We start from the raw sequence: 20,603 nt of genomic DNA on the forward strand, positions 1-20,603 counted from the left end.
AGACAAATGGACTGGCAAAGTTGTCAGAAGAAAATAGATCAATTCTGAATGGCAAAATAACACGACAAGAGATTGAGCAGGCCATCCAAAACATGAAACAGGGCAAATCACCAGGACCAGACGGGCTGACCTCCAAGTACTATAAGACATTGAAAGACTATTTGATACAACCACTGATGGAGGTCAGCAATGAAATTTTAGAGGGGAAGAAGGCGCCAGAATCGTGGAAAGAAGCTTTCATCACATTGATACCAAAATCGGAAACTGAAAAGACACAGCTTAAGAACTACCGTCCCATCTCCCTTTTAAATGTGGATTACAAAATATTTGCAGACGTTTTGGCAAGTAGATTCAAGAGGGTTTTAAACAAAGTAATCCATAAAGACCAGGCAGGCTTTCTCCCAGGTAGACATATGTCTGCTAATACAAGGAACATTATAGATATATTGGAGCTTTTACAAACAGACATAAATACTAAAGCTGTTTTAATTTTTATAGATGCGGAGAAGGCCTTTGACAATATATCCTGGAAGTTTATGAAAGGGAATTTAAAAGAAATGGGAGTGGGCCGGGGGTTTGAGAATGGGATTGATGCAATATATTCAGAACAAAAGGCTAAACTGATAGTTAACAATGTGGTTACAGAAGAGTTTAAAATTGAAAAAGGAACACGACAAGGCTGTCCGATTTCCCCGTTATTATTTATTTCGGTCCTGGAGGTGCTCTTGAACACGATTAGAGGGGACAGGTTGGTGGAAGGGATACAGGTCGGAGCGAAACAATACAAACTTAAAGCGTTTGCAGATGACTTAGTTTTGACATTACAGGAGCCAGAATCTAGTACGAAAAGAGTACTACAACTAATCCAAGATTTTGGTCGGGTGGCGGGATTTAAACTAAATAAGCAAAAAACCAAGGTGTTGGGAAAAAACTTGACAGATATTGAGTCGGAACGGTTTCAGAGAGAGACAGAGTTAACTGTGGTTAAGAAAGTTAAATACCTAGGGGTAAACATAACAGCAAAGAATTTGAGTCTGTTTAAAGATAATTATGAAAAATGTTGGTCTGAAATTAAGAGAGACTTGGATAGCTGGTCAAAATTGAAACTTTCATTGTTAGGTCGAATAGCTGCTATTAAGATGAATGTATTGCCAAAAATGTTGTTTTTGTTTCAGACATTGCAGATTGTAGATAAAACGGAGTGCTTCCGGAAGTGGCAGAAAGATATCTCCAAATTTGTCTGGCAGGGCAAAAAGCCCAGAATTAAGTTTAAGATATTAACGGACGCAAAAGAAAGAGGGGGCTTTGCCCTGCCAGACTTAAAGTTGTACTATGAAGCCGCAGCTTTCTGCTGGCTAAAAGACTGGCTACTTCTGGAGGACACGGATGTGCTGGATTTGGAAGGTTTTAACAATGCATTTGGATGGCATGCATATTTATGGTACGACAAGGTTAAGATTAACAAGGTCTTTAAGAACCATATTGTCAGAAAAGCAATATTTAATGTCTGGACAAGATACAAAGACTTATTAGAAAACAAAACACCGAGGTGGCTGTCACCTTTGGAGGCTAAGGCCCGAAAAAGACCCAATATGGAGGCCAATTGGCCAAAATATTGGGAAATACTAGAAAGGGATGGAGACAATTGGAAACTGCAGAGTTTAGAGAAAATGAAAGATAAAGTGCGAGACTGGTTACACTATGCTCAGATTAAGGAAGTGTTTAAGATTGATAAAAAGTTAGGATTCCAGGTGGAGAAATCGAAACTGGAAACAGAACTGCTAGAACCTAAGACCAAGGTACTTTCAAAAATGTATAACTTGCTGCTGAAATGGAACACACAAGACGAATTGGTTAAATCGGCTATGATAAAGTGGGCCCAGGATATTGGGCACAACATTATGTTTGAGGACTGGGAAAGGTTATGGACCACCGGGCTGAACTTCACAGCATGTAATGCTCTGAAGGAAAATGTAATGAAAATGATATATAGATGGTACATGACCCCAGTGAAATTGGCTAAAATATACCATTCGTCTGATAACAAATGTTGGAAATGTAAGGAAAATGAAGGAACATTCTTTCACCTCTGGTGGACCTGCCCTAAAGTGAAGGCCTTTTGGGAAATGATATACAATGAGTTAAAAAAGGTATTTAAGTATACCTTCACCAAGAAACCAGAGGCCTTCCTTCTGGGCATGGTCGGCCAGAACGTGTTAAAGAAGGACAGAACATTTTTTATGTACGCTACAATGGCGGCAAGGATACTTATTGCTAAGAGCTGGAAAACCCAAGATCTACCCACACTGGAAGAATGGCAGATGCAGCTGATGGACTATATGCAACTGGCTGAGATGACTGGCAGAATCCGCGACCTGGGAGAGGAGAGGGTTGAAGAAGACTGGAAGAAATTTAAGATCTATTTACAAAAGTACTGTAATTTGGTTGAATCCTAACAAGGAAGCCAGAGCAGAAATAACTGTCTACCATTAAATTATAATTTTTTATTTGAGTTTAACCTAAATACTGCACTTAAGAGCATAAACAAGATGATAATTTGCTTGGAAAAATTCGTTTTTAATGATGAAAGTGGAAGCAGGAGACGTGAGGGAGTCCACAATAGAATGAAAGGATGTTATGAAACCTATTCTGTTTGTTAAATATGTATCTGTAAAAAATCTTAATAAAAATTTTTATAAAAAAATAAAATAAAAAAAAAGAGAATTATAAAGAAGGGAGGGGGAAATACACATTTTAGAAGAATTGTGCTCAAAAAAAATTGACAAAGCAAATAGGAGGGTAAAGTGCTTTGAAAAAAGGAAGGGGGGAGAACAAAACACTGTAGGGCACTCTCAGAAGTTGGAAGACTGAATGCCTCAATAACCGGTAGCACAAAACAACCCAAGATGACCAATTAAAGCTGCACACCTGATCTTTCTCCATGATTTGTGTGTGCTCTGCCGTAGGCCATTTTTCTTTATTTTTGTGCACATATGTGCTGCCCTTCAGCATGCAAAAGAAAAATGAGCACACCAGATTTTCCCAGCTCCACTTTTACTGTCCACATTTTTTGTCAAATGACACACTAGTGTGCTACAAAACAGTGTGCTACAAAACATATTTAATGCACCTCAAGACTTCTTTCTACTTGGATATTTAAATGCTGCCTTTGTCCTGACAGCTGCTCCCAACCTGAGTTGGCTAAAAAGCTTCTCTCTCTCTCTCTCTCTCTCTCTCTCTCTCTCTCTCTCTCTCTCTCTCTCTCTCTCTCTCTCTCTCTGCTATTTAGTCCCACTTGCTGGAACAAACGCCTCCTGCTAACTTAGCCTGTCTCCATGCAAGGCTCCAGCTGGCTGGAAGACCACCTCTCTCACATGCTCCTCTTCCCTCTATCCCATTCACCTCACTTCCAATGTCCTCCTCAGGAGTCCAAATGCAATTTTTCTCTGGCCAAGTTTATGTTACTCTACCAAGCCAAGAATGGCACACCCTTCAACTGGACAGAGAGCCAGATCATTGAGTGGGAGAAGTTTGCTGAGCTGGCTAAATACGAGCCGGAGTCGCAGAAGCCCACCATGAAAGCTCTCCTCATTGTGGCCTACACAATCATCATCATCGTATCTCTCTTTGGTAACGTGCTGGTGTGCCATGTGGTGATGAAGAAGAGGAGGAGGAGGAGGAAGATGCATTCAGCCACCAGCCTCTTCATTGCCAACCTGGCCATGTCTGATATCATGATCACCTTGCTCAACACACCTTTCACTTTGGTAAGTCCTTTGCCAAACTGCCATGCCCCCAGGCCAGAGAGGGAGGAGGTCACTGCCTGGATTAAGTCATTGCCTTACATGTGCATTTGGTGTGCTGGACAGGCAGGGCCTTGTTCACACCATACATTTAAAGCACTGTGATCCCACTTTAAATGTTCATGGGAGAGCTAGAGGAGGTCAGCAAATCCATCTGCCCACTCCTGCCTGGCCGAACTGCTGACCTTGAGGCTCATATTTCATTAAATTGGAAATATTAGTTTATGTTGCAGTGATTTTGCTTGTTTGCCTTATGATAGAATTGTTTGGTTGTTTATTGGTCCTGTTTATATGATTTTGTAATTTTGGTGGACATTTTTCTATGTTTATTTTTATAAACTTTGTTCCCCTTTCTGAGATTCAAAACATTCAATGACAAGTGGACTATAAATACTGTAATCTTTTAAATTAATAAATAAATGGCTCTCCCAAAGAATTCTGGGAGCCGTAGTTTGCTAAAGGTGCTGAGAGTTGTTAGGAGGGTCCTATTCCACTCCCATTGCCACCTGGCAAGCAAACAGTCAGATCAAGTAAAAAATTGACAGAAGTCCCTATTTTAATCTTTGCGAACTTTCACAAATGGGCAGAGGTCCTCCTGACCCCATGTGCCGATGGAAACCCCATGTGCTTGACTGTACCAAGTGAATCCTAGTTGTTAGCCACAAATCTTCTGCTGGCCCCATTATTCTTGCCAGTCTCTTCCGCAGGTTCGGTTCGTGAACAGCACGTGGGTCTTTGGGGAAAGCATGTGCCACGTCAGCCGCTTTGCGCAGTATTGCTCTCTCCACGTCTCCACCCTGACCCTGACAGCTATAGCCCTGGACCGGCATCAGGTATGAAACCCCACCCCATCCCACACCTCCCCCTGCAAAAGGTATCCTGAAACCCGGGGTGCCAACTTGAATAAAATATGGGGGGAGGAGGTATAATTGATCCCTGTCAATTATCCCTGTCCTGCATAATTGATCACAAGGTGTAGCACATGCACACCATTTGAATGGCACTACTCATCAACTTTGGGGAACCCTGGCCCCCTCAAATATTTTATTGGGGAGTGGCTGAAGGGACCTTGGGCCCTAGAGGTTGGCTCCTATGCCTGAAACTAACGCTATTTTGCCTTTAGTCTTGACTACACAAAGTTGTGGAGTGGGCAGTGGGAGAAAAGGTGCCCTAAGGACACAAGGAAATTGAAATTGCCCAGCATAATAAACAGCCAGTGTATGTATGTATTTGTTAGGAGTGGTCACTTGGGTGTATAAGCAGCTTCCTATACGAGGTCAGGGCATTGGTGTGTCTAGTTCAATACTGTCTACCCTGACTGCCCATGGCTTCCTAGGGTTTCAGACAGGAATCTCCTCGGCACTAAGTGGAGATGCCATTGGAGATTCTACCTGGGACCTCCCTGCATGCAAAGCAGATGGTCTATCACTGAGCTATGGCCCTTTCCCATAATGGTCAGAGAAGGGCACTGCAGCTCATCCATCCAATCTGATCAGGTGAAAAACAGCCCGGGCAGTGGTTATTTTGCGCACGTTCAATTATTGTGTGACCACTGACATGCGGGTCATTTGGACCTGGAAGAGGGCAGGGCATAACAGGGCATGAGAGGGTGGGGTGGGCTTGGCTTATGCGTGCTCTGCCAACGCGCATGAATGCTCAGAAATGGGGGCGCAAAATGGGGGTTGCCTGTATTACAGAGAAAACCAACTGTCATGATATATAAGTAACTTTATTTCAGAGGGGGAAAGGAATGCAACAAATCACACAGAGAGAGACTTCCAAATAACATTTTTAAAGGCAATCTAATTTAGCTACCGTAATTACATTTTGCCTATTTGAGTATTGTCTTGGGTGTCAGAAAACATGCAGAGCTCCTGGAAAGAAGGCAGCCTAGGAAAGTGCTAGTCCCTTGCAGAATATCTCTGGTTTTCATGGTTCCAAATGAGACAAAGGACTAAAGGTCAAAACAAAAAAAAATCCTTCCAGTAGCACCTTAAAGACCAACTAAGTTAGTTCTTGGTATGAGCTTTCGTGTGCATGCACACTTCTTCAGATACTTCAGACCCAATAGGCCTCAAGAAGGCAGTTTCTGCATGTGTTGTAGATGGAAGTGAGGGGCAGATGGGACTCATCTACCTGAGAAGGTAGTGCATCCAGGGGAAGGAAAACTCTGACCCCAAACCTCTGCTGGACCCAACACAAATTCAGAGTGCAGTCCCTAAGACAGTTGGACAGCACCTTGTACGCCTCCTTTCAGCAACTCCTGGGATGCCAAACATATTGCTCTGATTTCCTTTGGACCGCATCAGTGACACCGGGGGGGGGGGGTCCTTGTCATCTAGGCAGCCCAGGACCTCCATGCTCACACTGCCTAGACTTGCACCCCAGGGAGGTCACTTTGGTGTTGCTAACACAGCAGTTTGACTTCCCCCCCAAAGGTACACTGCATTGTCTCTCAAGACAGATAGATGCCAACAACCACTAATCAGAAATGTGCCTAGAGGATGGTTCGACTTCCTAATGGTGTTGAACTTCCATTACGAAAGAACTAGTCAATTCAGACCAGTTTGCTATTATAGGAAAGAAAGGATTAAATGAAATGAAACCAAGGATATTGTTTCCATACAGTGTTCTTAGCTCTAGATGGCACTATTGGTCTATATTAGAATAAAGAGGTTCAGCTCTCACACATACTCATGTACAATAACTGACCGTTGTTTTGCACTTCTTGATAAATGTCCTGCAGCAAAATTACATGGTTTATCAAGCATCTGGTAGATTGTTTACACAGTCCCCATGATTATTAAGGACTCATGGAGTTGGAAAGGACCTAGGAGATCATCAAGTGCACCTCCCTCCCCCATCAGTGCAGAATCTGCAATGCAGGATGATAGACTGATAGGTGTTGTGTCACATAGTGGGTTTTGTTTAACTCCTGGAGAATATACTCACATAAAGATGAAACAGTTAAAAAAAAGTTAGAACTAAAGGTTGGAGTGTGTCTTAGGAGCTTCTTTCATTAACTGAGGTACTGTGTTCATCAGTAAGCTAACAATGTGTATTATAATATCAGCTCAGTAGGGAAAATGATTAATAGAACATTGTCACACTGAAAGAAGGTAGAAAGAAATTGCAGGCTTAGTAAGTGAATACTGAAATATTCCCCTGAGTGTTCAGAGAAAGTGTTCTATTATTATTGAGGCCATCTCCCTAATAAGTCAAGCACTGGCAGCATTAAAAGCACCAGATTGTCATGTGCTGGTAGCAGTGAGGTAAGCTTTGCAGATTGTTTGCAGCTGGGATGGCTACCTTTCTTCAGCCTGGTATTAGCCACTCCTCTGAGTTACATGGCTTTTGCCCACACGGGCAGACCACTAGAAACACAGCACTCCCTTTTATATGCTGAGCATTAACTGGAAACCACGGACTTGCAGGTAACTCTACTGCCTTTCTTCAGCCAAGTCTGTGCATCTCCCATGGATTGCAAACTTCAGCCAACAGCTTTCCATTAGCAAGAAGCTGATAACGGTGGTTGCTTATGCCAATATTCTTGCATGATCACCCAGCCCTTTTATGTCTAATGCAGTAAGAAGAGGGAGGACTTCAGAACTCAAAGCACTGTCAAGACTGATTGGATGAGTGGGTCTGAATTGCATCTCCCAAGGATGCCTGGCACTGGTCACAGAGATGTGGGTTAAATCTGTCCAACCACATAAGTGCAGTAATGGGGTTAAACAGCGCCACGCTCTGCTTGGTAATGGGAGTGGAAAGTGGGAGGTTTTTAAAACATCCGCACTATATATTTAAAGCAGTATCATGACTGTTTAGACCAGTGGTTCCCAAAGTGGGCAGTACTGCCCCTTAGAGGGCAGTGGAAGTACCTAGCGGATGCTCAGAGGCAAGGGGGCAGTAGTGGTTGTGGGAGGTGCAAATGACTATCGGACTTTGAAAAGCTGGTACCACTGGATCAAGTCCATCACTAACTTAGATGCAGCCATGGTCACCAACTTAGAATTGTAGAGTTGGAAGGGACCCTGAGGATCATCTAGTCCAACCCACTGCAATGCAGGAATATGCAGGTGTTTCATTTGGAACCTGCAATCATGGTGTTATCAGCACCACACTCTTACCAATTGAACTATCCACATCAGCTTTGTTGAATTAATTAAACTAAATAGTTTTAATTGGCTTTTGAATAAATGCCAATTTATTAACTGGCACTGTTTTGATTTTTATGCTGTTCCTATCTTCCTTGGTGGGCTGTGCAAACCACTATTCTGAAAAATGCCCTTTGTAGGGTAGAGTAGGGAGCACTGGGGTGAGTTTATGGAATGAGGGGGTGGCCCAAAAAAAAAGGAGTCACTGCTTTTGGCAGTCATGGTTTTCCCCGAAGAATCATGGGAAGTGGTTTGTCAAGGGTGCTGAGAGTTCTTAGGAGGCCCCTTTATTCCTATCACAAAGCTGCAATCCCCAGAGTTCCCTGGGAAGACAGACTAGTTGTTAACTGCTTTGGGAAATGTTGGGGGTGGGGGGAGGTGGCCTCTAAACAACTGTGAGAACCCTTAACAAACTATAGCTCCCAGTATTCTTTGGGGGGAGCTGTGGCCATTTAAAATGGGGTCACAATGCCTTAAATGTGTGGTGCAGGTAGTGCCCAAAATGGCAATTAAATTTATGGGGAGCTTTTTATGGGTATGGGTATGGGTATGGGTATGGGTATGGGTATGGGTATGGCCTGCACTTTACCCACCCCTGGTCTGCAGAGATGAGAATCACTGTGAGACATCCTTTCTTCCAGGTCATCCTCAACCCACTCAAGCCAAGGATGTCACTGACCAAAGGAGCCCTGGCCATTTCCAGCATCTGGATGATGGCAGCCTGCTTTTCATTACCCCATGCTATCTACCAAAAGCTCTTCATTTATAATTATAGGTGAGTATTTTAACCTACTCTTTTCTTTTCTCACCTGCCAAACTATGTGTTACTTTAAAAAATAAAAAATAAAAAGCAAGCTTCACCTCCTACCAAAGATGGCCACAGGAGTGGATTTCCTACATTGGCAGGAGGCTGGACTAGGCAACTTCCATTCTTTAGGTGGAATACAGGAAGGTGTGTTATACCGAGTCAGGCCATGCACCCATCCAGCTGAATACTGCCTACACCAGTGATTCCCAAAGTAGGTGGCAATGTCCCCTGGGAGGTGGGGAGTTGCTAAGAGGCAAAGGGGCAGCAGGGGGCTCTGGAGGTGGGCACCTCTGAGTGCGTTGATCGCTTATTTACAATTAGACTCCAGCCTAAAGCAGCACACCTTCCTCGCTTCATATTTTAAGTGTTACTGCTTTTGCGGCTTTCAAAGCCATTTGCATTTATGATTCTGAGTTGCTGCAAGTCACAAGGCAGCCAATTATTGGTAATAACAGCTATCAATTTTCTTACAAATCAGTTACCGTACAGAGGTGAGTGAATGGGAGAAAGCCCCACCCATTAGCACTGAGGGTCCCATCACACCTAGTTGTAGTTCTTGCAACCCAGCTTATTCTTTTGGGGTGCTGATGAGGACCCTTGAGTGAGCAGCTAAGGTCATTATCTTACAAAGAAAAGGTCTGACCAGTTTAGCAACTTCCTCCTCTGTTAGATTCCAACCTTCACTGGGCAGGACCCCCCAAATGGGAAAGGACTCACCAAACCCACAACAGTATGTTGCTGTGCTACACAACTCCCATCATCCCCGACCTTGGACTGTGTTGTCTGGGGCTGATGGGAGCTCAGTATGACACCTGGATGGCACCAACTCAGCCACCCCTTCCTTGAGATTAGCCCCCTACCCTTTTTAAATCGAGTAACCAATATTCATCTGGCAAGGAACAACAGAATGGGAGCAGTGGTTCTGGGGAATCAATTGTCATTCCATTCTCGCTTCCCACTTTGGGACAACAGCCAGTGTGTGTGAAACTTCCCTTTGCAGCACAGCATCACTGCAGTTCAGGAGGCTGAAAACAGGATATTAAAGATGTGAATCAAGCCATGAAAAAAATTATGCAGTGACAATATCTGTAAGACAAGAATGGATGAGAAGAGAGGTGAAATGGGAAGAAGGATCTCAGAGTAATCTGAGCTTGCATATTGCATACGGTTTAATTTCAGTGGGACCAAGCAGTGGTTCAAAACACAGGGTTTGGCAGCAACATGGGGGGTGGAGGTGAGGCACAAGGAGTTCTGCAAGGGCCCTGGCGGAGGTCAGGTGTCAGGAGGCACCTTCGGTTGAGCAGAGAGAGTCCAAATAAGGAGAAAGGATGGAGGGGGGGAGCTCCCAGTAAGAAGTCCATAGCCGGCTGGGACCGGCATCTACCTCAGCCACCTACCAGGCTGGCCCCTGAGCTTAAAAACAAGAAGCTCATGGCGTCACTATTACTGAGGAAAGTTCCCAGGCAGGCTGCTTTCTTCAGTGCCTGTTCTTGTGGTTCCCTGCCATCTGCACGAGGCAGCGGAGAGCTGAGGCGGCAGAGCAACAAGGAATAATGCAGCAGGAATAATGAGAAAATCGATGACCAGCTTCACAGTTTTCCCCACATCGTAATTTTGTACGTAGTTCACACACACATTGTGATTCAGGATATATTGCCATGTCAGCTATTATGAAACCATTACCATGATGTGAACTTCAAACCAGTTTTGGACAATGTATCAATACATCACCCAGCCCTAGTGCAGAGTGCCTTCTACCAGCTCTGCTTGGTGGCCCAACTGCACCCCTGTCTGGATGAAGATAGCCTGACTTCTGTTGTCTATGCCTCTAGGTTAGATTACTGCAGTGCATTATACTTCGGGCTGCATCTGGAGATGGTTCAAAAATTTCAGCTGGTGCAGAATTTGGCGGCCAGTTTGCTCACCACAACAAGATGATTTGAGAATATTACACTGATCCTGGTCTGACTGCACTGGCTGCCAGTCAGTTTCTGGGCCCAATACAAAGTGCTGGTTTTGACCTATAAAGCCTTAAATGGCTGCAATACCTCACAGACTACCTCTCCTCTTATGAACCAACCCAGACTCTACAATCGTCATTTGAGGCCCTTCTTCATGTGCCTCCTCCACAAGAGGCCTGGGGGGGGGTGACAACACGTGTATGGGTATTTTCTGTGGTGGTTCCATATTTGTGGGATGCTCTCCCCATGGAGGCTTGCGTGGCACCTTCCTTACATTTATTCAGGCAGAAAACAGAGGCAGTAAAACCTGGCATAGTTACTGTGGTAAAAGTTCCAAAATTATTCATATAGGAACACAAGAATGGCTTGTAAGAGTCATGCAGTCTGACCTGTAGCAAACAGCTCAAAACTGAGCTTCTCTGGTAGCAATAGGCTTGATTACCCTTTTCCCAAGGTGCGGGTGGGTGAACTAGCTAAGCCTGGCAGGACAGCTAACTCTATAGAATTAACCCCTTAATGCATTAATTAGACTTAAGCATGTTGGTTACAGGATAGGGTTGCCATATTTTAAACAGGGGAAATCTGGACAGAAAAGTTATTGAGCTTTTTTGGGCAAAATTGCATTTACTGTATTATTTTTGTGGCTTTTGAGCTTTTTGAATGGGAAATCAGCAAAAACTGCACTGCCAACATGAGCTGCCATACAACCGGATTTCCCCCAACATTTTATTGATTTCCACTCAGACACTGCTAGAGGCAGCAGTATTCCAGATATGTTGGAGGAAATCCAGATGTATGGCAATGCCAGATGAGGCTCATTATCCCACAGATTGAAGAGATGTACTTTTGGTATTAATGAAATTCTATCAATCCAGAATTATAAAACGGACTCTATGGCAACAGAGCAACCTCTTAGGATGCAGTAAATAGCACTTAAATTGGCCAGCAAAGGAGCTAAGATTCTAAGCAGGCCCTTGAAGGGACCCACAAATATCATCCAGACTGCATCCTTCCCCCCCCAACCCCAACCCCCATAACAGTATGCTCATCTATGTTAAGCTACATAAAAATTTCCGTAGTTTTCTTGACTACATATCCAGAATAAATGTTTATTTGTTTTCAAAGGGAAACTACTATTCGTAGCTTGTGCCTCCCCGATTTTCCTGAGCCAGCAGAGGTGGTGCAGAAATATGTGGACCTTTCCACTTTCCTCCTCCTTTACCTCTTGCCCCTCCTCATCATTTCCGTCACTTACACACGGCTGGCCAAGAAGCTCTGGCTGCGCAATGCCGTGGGGGATGTCACCACGCAGCAGTACATCGTCCATCACAACAACAAGAAGAGAAGCATCAAAATGCTCATGCTGGTGGTGGTGGTTTTTGCCCTCTGTTGGTTCCCGCTCAACTGCTACGTGCTGCTCATCTCCACCATGAACATCAGAACCAAAAACTCCCTCTATTTCGTCCTTCATTGGTTTGCCATGAGCAGCACTTGCTACAATCCTTTCATCTACTGCTGGCTGAATGACAGCTTCCGTTCCGAGCTCAAGTCCTTGTTCACCATGTGCCTGAAGGCGCAGCAGACGAGAGACAACCTCATTCCAGGGGCAACCGTGCCGTATGGGGAGGCATGGGTGCAGCAAATCAAATGCAAGCAAAGGTTTTCTTTACAGAGCATCCGCTCAACCACAAACGTGCAGACTTTCAAAACGGATGTGTGAGCTGGGCCCGATCAAGGTGAGTTGACGAAACGTTTGGCAAATATGTAAAATATCTCATTCAGATGATGGCAGGTTTAATACAGGATTGTTCATTTGCTGAAACAGACCTAGCACTGGGTTTCTCATACCTTCCTAGTCTGTTTTTGTTGCTAGTATCATACATAACACTTATGAATTCTTCCAGAAAGAAAAACAATTGCATCCATAACCACTGCCTCAGTCAGTTCCTACTTTCCAGCCTCCAAAGCAGTGGCTCCATACTTTTGGGCCACCAACCCCTTAGTTCTGGGTGTCACCTCCCCTGTCCTGTAAAAAACAATATTCAGAACAGCAGTCTTCACAACCCACTTAGGAAGGTAGGAGCACCATAAAATTCAAAACTGTAACAATTAATTGCACTTATTCAAAATGCAATTAAAACTATTTAGTTTAATTAATTCAACAAAACTAATAGACTTGATCCACTGGTACCAGCTTTCCAAAGCCTGATAGTCATTTGAACCTTCAACAACTACTACTGCCCCCTCTTAGCGCCCCCTAAGTAACTGACCACCCTCTAGGGGGCAGGACCACCCACTATGGCAGGGGTCTGCAACCCGCGGCTCCGGAGCCGCATGTGGCTCTTTTACACCTTTGCCACGGCTCCGGGGCGGATACTAGCGAGGGGAGGAGGCGCATTGTGCGCCCCAACACTCCCCACTGTGGTGGGCGCTGTACTGGCTGTGACGTCGCATGGGGGCAGTGCGTGCGTTAGTCACGCACCACCCCGATGTCACCTTCCCACCCGCCTTCCCTTCCCACCCGCCTGCCTGTAAGGGGCATGTACACTGGTCACTGCACTGAAAGGGGGCATGTATACGCTAGTCACTGTTTTGAAGGGGAGTGAAGAACACACACACACAAAAAGGTAACTTGTTAATTTAACGTTTATTTCTATGATGAGGGGTAAATCTGAGGGGTCAAACAAAGAAATAATTTTAAAAAGTGACAAAAAAGTTATTTTTATAATGACGAGTTTTGCGGCTCCCAGTTTTTTTTTTCTTTGGAAACGGGTCCAAGTGCTCTTTTTGTCTTAAAGGTTGCAGACCCCTGCACTATGGGAACCACTGGTCTAAACGGTCATGATACTGCTTTAAATATTCGTCGTATTTACTCGAATATAATACACACTTTTTTTGCCCAAATAACATTGCAACAATTAGAGTGTGCATTAGATTTGATTGCTCCTGCAAATACCATATTTTTCTGTGTATAAGACAATGCTTTTTGCTTAAAAAAAATAGGCAAAAATTGGGTGTCATCTTATACATGGATAGTGAATGCAGAGGGGGTTGCAATTAATGGCAGCAGTAAGCAGGAGATTGGCAGCGGTGATTGAGTGGGTGATTGGTGGCTGCTGGCGATTGGATGTAGCTGCAGCAATTGGGCAGGTGCTTAGCGGCTGTGGCGAGGTGGACAGGTGATTAGCAGCTGCGGCAAGGGGGCAGGTGGGCTGTCGGTGGCGGCAAGCAGGCAGACAATTGGTGGCTGTGGCGAGGTGTGCGATCGGCAGTAGCTGTGGCAAGTGATCAGCAGTAGCAGGCTCCCCCCCCCACCAAAAAAAGCTAAACAAGTTAATTTCTTAATTTGGGGTTTAAAAAAATAGGGGGCGTATTATACATGGACATTTTTGTTTCAAGGTTTTGAAAATATAGGTACGAGTTAGATTTGATGTCGCATAAATATGGTAGTGGTGATGTGTTTTTTAAAACCAAACAAGCAAACTCCCACTACCAAGCAGCAGGTGGCGCTGTTTAACCACATCATTGCACTTTTGTTGTTGGAAATATTTATGTTTTCTTTTTTTCTTTTTTTTATTCATTTTCCTTTTTCATTCATTACATACATCTCATATTCATAACATTTACTATACATTCCTTCCTCCCTCCCCTCTTGGGCTTCCCCCAACTTCCGCTTCTGATTTGTTTCTTCTTTCACCCTTTTTTGCTACCTCCTAATTCTCATCTTGGTTTTTTTTAAAAGATATTTATTAAGTTTTTACCAAAAACAAAAGTACGAAAATACATGAAAAAGAAAATAAAAATACAACATACAAAAGACAAAAAGAAAATAGGGAAAAAATTAAAAACAGATCTGTTTTTCAAAACTTTAAACTCATTTGCTTGTTTCTTTGACCTCCTCACACCTCCCCTTCTTGTATTCCCATTTACATAATCAAATCAGCAAATCCTTGCCCTCTTTCACTTATCTTAACTCTATATCTTAACCTATTACAACTCTATATTTCCATCCGTTTATCAATTCATTTTTGCATATTCTTAATAGCTTTGTTGCTAATGCCACTTATTTTCAATCCAACATCATTTTAACATTCATTAATTTTATAGTGTTTCTGCAAATAGTCTTTAAATTTCTTCCAGTCCTCTTCCACCAACTCTTCTCCCGGGTCTCGGATTCTGCCAGTCATTTCCGCCAATTCCATATAGTCCATCACCTTCATCTGCCACTCTTCCAAGGTGGGTAGATCTTGTGTCTTCCAATACTTTGCGATGAGTATTCTTGCTGCTATTGTTGGATACATAAAGAAAGTTCTATCCTTCTTTGGCACCAATTGGCCGACTATGCCCAGGAGAAAGGCCTCTGGTTTCTTCAGGAAGGTATGTTTAAATACCTTTTTCATTTCATTATAGATCATCTCCCAGAAAGCCTTAATCTTTGGGCACGTCCACCAAAGGTGAAAGAATGTACCTTCATTTTCTTTACATTTCCAACATTTATTGTCAGGCAAATGATATATTTTTACAAGCTTGACTGGTGTCATGTACCACCTATATATCATTTTCATAATATTCTCTCTCAAGGCATTACATGCCGTAAATTTCATGCCAGTGGTCCACAACTGTTCCCAGTCAGCAAACATAATGTTATGACCAATGTCTTGTGCCCATTTAATCATAGCAGATTTAACCGTTTCATCCTGCGTATTCCATTTTAACAGCAAGTTATACATTCTTGAAAGTATCTTAGTTTTGGGATCTAACAGTTCTGTTTCCAATTTTGATTTTTCCACCTGGAAGCCAATTCTTTTGTCCAAATTATAGGCCTCTCTTATTTGATAATAATGAAGCCAGTCTCGCACTTTATCTTTTAATTTCTCAAAACTCTGCAATTTCAATTTGTCTCTGTTATGTAATGAAGTTTCACCCTGGGCCAGTGGGGGGATACTGTAGATAGTTTTCACTCAGGTCTGTAGATAGTTTTCACTCAGGTCCACGTCAGTTATTTTAGGCGGGAAACTATGGGTTGTTGTTGCTACAATGTTGACAGCCAGCTGCCTATAAAAGCAGGCCAGCTGAGCTGTTTGCTGTTCAGTTTTCTGTTCCAGCTTACAAAATAAAGAGCTGCTTTGGAGAATTCACTGTGTCGTCTGCCATGTCTACCCACTATTCTACAGTCTCCTTCTTGTTCCAATATTTCCCAATATTTCGGCCATTTGGCCTCCATATTGAGCTTTTTCTGAGCCTTTGCTTCCATTAGTGACAACCACCTTGGGGTTTTATTTTCCAGTAAGTCTTTGTATCTTATCCAGACATTGAACAATGCTCTCCTGACAATATGGTTTTTAAATGCTTTATGTGCTTTAACCTTGTCATACCACAAATATGCATGCCACCCAAAAACATTGTTGAAACCTTCTAAGTCCAAAATGTCTGTGTTCTCAAGAAGCAGCCAGTCTTTCAACCAGCAGAATGCTGCTGATTCATAGTAAAGTTTAAGGTCTGGCAGGGCAAATCCACCTCTTTCCTTTGCGTCAGTTAGTATTTTAAATTTTATTCTAGGCTTCTTAACTCTCATCTTGGAAGGGACGCGGGTGGCGCTGTGGGTAAAACCTCAGCGCCTAGGACTTGCCAATCACATGGTCGGCGGTTCGAATCCCCGCGGCGTGGTGCGCTCCCGTTGCTCGGTCCCAGCACCTGCCAACCTAGCATTTCGAAAGCACCTCTGGGTGCAAGTAGATAAATAGGGACCGCTTACCAGCGGGAAGGTAAACGGCGTTCCGTGTGCTGCACTGGCTCACCATATGGAGCTTGTCATGCTGGCCACGTGACCCGGAAGTGTCTGCGGACAGCGCTGGCTCCCGGCCTCTAGAGTGAGATGAGTGCACAACCCTAGAGTCTGGCAAGACTGGCCCGTATGGGCAGGGGTACCTTTACCTTTTTAATTCTCATCTTCTGAGAACAATGGAAGATGCAATCCAGTCCTGCTCATCCAATTAGAAAATAGTAAAGGTAAAGGTACCCCTGCCCGTACGGGCCAGTCTTGACAGACTCTGGGGTTGTGCGCCCATCTCACTTAAGAGGCCAGGGGCCAGCGCTGTCCGGAGACACTTCCGGGTCACGTGGCCAGCGTGACATCGCTGCTCTGGCGAGCCAGAGCCGCACACGGAAACGCCGTTTACCTTCCCGCTAGTAAGCGGTCCCTATTTATCTACTTGCACCCAGAGGTGCTTTCGAACTGCTAGGTTGGCAGGCGCTGGGACTGAGCAGTGGGAGCGCACCCCGCAGCAGGGATTCGAACCGCCGACCTTTCGATCGGCAAGTCCTAGACACTGAGGCTTTAACCCACAGCGCCACCTGTGTCCCACAATTAGAAAATAATAACACATTAAAATTAAAAACGGTAACAGTTAAGAACACAATAAAAGTTTAAAACAGTAGCAAATAATTATACAGAATCCAATTAAAACTATTTGGCTTCATTAATTCAACAAAGCTGATCTACTGATACTGTACCAGCTTTTCGAAGACTGGTAGCAATTTACACCTCCAGCACACCCCCTTGCATGTTAAGTGTCCCCAAGGTAATCCCATGTCCCCCAGTGGGCACCACCACCCACTCTGGGAAGCATTGCTCCAAAGGATTTGAGGTTCATAGAATTATAGAACTGTAGAGTTGGAAGGGACCCCAAGTATCGTATATTCTACTCCAACCCTCTGCAATGCAGGAATCTCAACTAAAGCATCGATGACCGATGGCCATCCAACCTCTGCTTTAAAATCTCCAAAGAAGGAGAGTCCACCACCCCCTGAGGGACTCTGCTCCACGGTCAGAAACTCTTATTGTCATAAAGTTCTTCCTTGAACGTATTGGTTTGGGTCCTACCCTCCAGAGCAAGCAGGACAAAACAAGCATGCTCCATCTTCCACCTTCCTTACATGCATGAAGCTGGCTGTCTTCTTCTTTGTCTCCCCTTCCTGAGGGTAAACATACCCAACTCCCTCAACCATTCCTCATAAGGCTTAGTTTCCTGACCCTTGATCATCTTGGTCACCCTTCTCTGCACACATCCCCCGCTTGTCAATATTCTTCTTTTTTAAAAAAATATGGAACGCTTCATGAATTTGTGTGTCATCCTTGCGCAGGGGCCATGCTAATCTTCTCTGTATTGTTCCAATTTTAGTATACGTGCTGCCGAAGCGAGCACGTCAATATTCTTCTTGAACTAAGGTGCCCATGTGGCTCCAGCAGCTCCCTTGTCCTTCATGTCTCTTGGTCCTACATACACTGTGAAATAGCACTCTGAGCATCCCCATCAAAATGCCCTCACAAACGCCCCAGTTTACAAGTCCTGACCATAAGCTCCCAGAGGCTGCAATCGACTCATTAGAACTGCTCCTAGCAGCGAACTCCTCCCGCAACTCACTTCCTCCTCATAGTGTGGAAGTACAGTGTCAGCCCCTGGAATAGATACCTTGTGGTGAAGGGAGGGCAATACTAATAATATTAGTAATCTGCCTTATCCAAAGTCAGACCACTAGTCCATCTAACTTACTATTATCTGCACTGACTGGCAGCAGTTCTCCAGGGTTTCATGTGTGGGGGCACACACACATTCCCAGCCCTACTTGGGACCTTATGCAAGCAAAGCAGATGCTCTGCTACTAAGCTACAGCCCCGATTCCCCTGCAGTATGGATGCTTCAGCCCATATAGGGGAAGTACTAACAAACCTGGTACACTATGCTTGAATAAGGCATATGTTAGGGACGCGGGTGGCGCTGTGGGTTAAACCACAGAGCCTAGGACTTGCCGATCAGAAGGTCAGCGGTTCGAATCCCTGCGACAGGGTGAGCTCCTGTTGCTCGGTCCCTGCTCCTGCCAACCTAGCAGTTCGAAAGCACATCAAAGTACAAGTAGATAAATAGGTACCGCTCCGACGGGAAGGTAAACGGCGTTTCCGTGCGCTGCTCTGGTTAGCCAGAAGCGGCTTAGTCATGCTGGCCACATGATCCGGAAGCTGTATGCCGGCTCCCTCGGCCAGTAAAGCGAGATGAATGCCACAACCCCAGAGTGGGTCACGACTGGATCTAATGGTCAGGGGTCCCTTTACCTTTACCTTTTATGGTATTACATACTTCCCAGAGGCTTGGCTCAATACTGAAGCACTGAACCAGGAAGGCTAAGGGCACTTCTACACACTCGTCTTTGGTTGCTCATTTCTTTCATTTTGCAGGTGCCAAGTCAACCAGCAGACTATGTACAGGATTTCTCTAGAATTCTCATGTTCCAGTGCCATGGCTTTATTACAGGAAAAAGTTGTGCCAGAGTAAGAAAGATACCCATATCAACTCCAACAAAGATTGTTTTTATTTTGTGTTCACACAGGTAGGGTGAAGTGGACCTAGATGAAGACGTCAGCAGAAACAAGCTAAAACACACATTTGATCACGACAAGGAAGAAAGGGGAGAGAGTCTCTCGAAATTACACCCATTCCGTGGAAAATTATGGAAGTGGAAATTCAAAATGTTTATTTACTTATATTTATATTTAATTAAATTTCTATACCACTTTTCCTCTGAAGATCACAGGGCAGTTTAAAAACAATATAAAAATGCTTTGTATTATTATTAGAGTCCCCAATCAGGTACTAATGACAGCATTCAAAAATGCAGTTTGGCTATAGGGACTTTCTCCCCACCCCACCCCCAAAAAAATCCATATTTCCCCTGTGTTATACTTGACACTTAATCTGGTATACCTCAGGTTTGGCCAGACTACAGAAAATGTACTTAATAGAAAAAATTACAAGCACACCTTGTAGTAATTGACATAAAAGCTAATTAGGGATGTTAAGACCACTCAAAATCAACTGTGGAAATAATGCTGCATTTTCCAGCTATAGAACCTTCATTCAAGCAGCATATTAGACTCTCCTGACTGGAGGGTCTAGAACAGGGGTCAGCAAGGTTTATCTTGCCTGGGCCAGATCGGTCCCGTGGAGATCCCTCCATGGGCCAGATCGCGTGTGTGTGTGACTGCGCACACCCGTGGTTTCCAGCATCTGCACATGCACAGACGCAATTTCTGGCGCCACAGAAGCAAGTCCCTGTGCCGCACTGCGCCGGTTTAGCACAGCACGCGAGTGGGCAGCTTAGTTCAGGAGCAGCTCGTGGGCCGGTCAAATGACCTCCGCAGGCCGCTTCCAGCCCATGGCCCTTAGGTTAATGACCCCTGGTCTAGAAGAACGGAGAGCAGCTGGCTGGGAGGGAGAGAGAGTGAACCTCTCTTTTGAGATGTGGCTATACCCGTTTCATATGTCCTTGGAAACAGACATTACGTTTACATGAATAATGATTTTTCAGTTCTGGGGCATCTCACTTTACATTTGGAGGTTGTGTTATAAGGAAAATTGGGGTTAGCCTTTACAGCCAAAATCCCCATCAAGTGACCCAGTATCCTCAAAGTCCATGATCGGTCAGAGAAGAATGGGTGGAGGCAGAAACCAGTAGAGGAAAGCAAGGGATATCTTTATTTTCTGTTGCAACTGAGTTCCCTCTCCCCTTGCAAGAAGGTGAGGACCTGGGACAAAGGTGTGTAACAACTTCAGAAATTCCCCAACCCCTTAGCCAAAGACCACCCACAAGCATCCTACAAGCCTAACAAAAGAAGCAATTTACCACAGAAATTTGAGACTATGACTTGTCTCCTGTCTGTCAGGATACCTAATAATGCTTGCTGATTGCCTTTTCCTGGCAACTGGGGCCATTATGTATTCTGAAATTGTAAATACCTTAGTTCTTGAATCCATTGTTACAAAGCTACCCTTATTCATACACAGAATATGCCCTTTTGACAGTTCTGCTCTGCTTTTAA

General features: G+C 44.3%; 1 protein-coding gene across 1 annotated transcript; it reads left to right on the top strand.

Moving 5' to 3' along the window:
* The first annotated feature begins 3,325 nt into the window (after positions 1–3,325).
* Positions 3,326–19,157, top strand: LOC309362275 (G-protein coupled receptor 83-like). Its single transcript, XM_081897903.1, has 5 exons — positions 3,326–3,767; positions 4,511–4,636; positions 8,602–8,735; positions 11,855–12,465; positions 19,115–19,157. Exons 1-4 carry the CDS (start codon positions 3,336–3,338, stop codon positions 12,447–12,449), a joined length of 1,287 nt encoding a protein of 428 aa, XP_081754029.1. The 5' UTR covers positions 3,326–3,335; the 3' UTR covers positions 12,450–12,465; positions 19,115–19,157.
* Positions 19,158–20,603: the final 1,446 nt, after the last annotated feature.

This window comes from Podarcis melisellensis, assembly GCF_964234715.1.
Source record: "Podarcis melisellensis genome assembly, chromosome: Z".
NCBI classification, from domain to species: Eukaryota; Metazoa; Chordata; class Lepidosauria; order Squamata; family Lacertidae; genus Podarcis; species Podarcis melisellensis.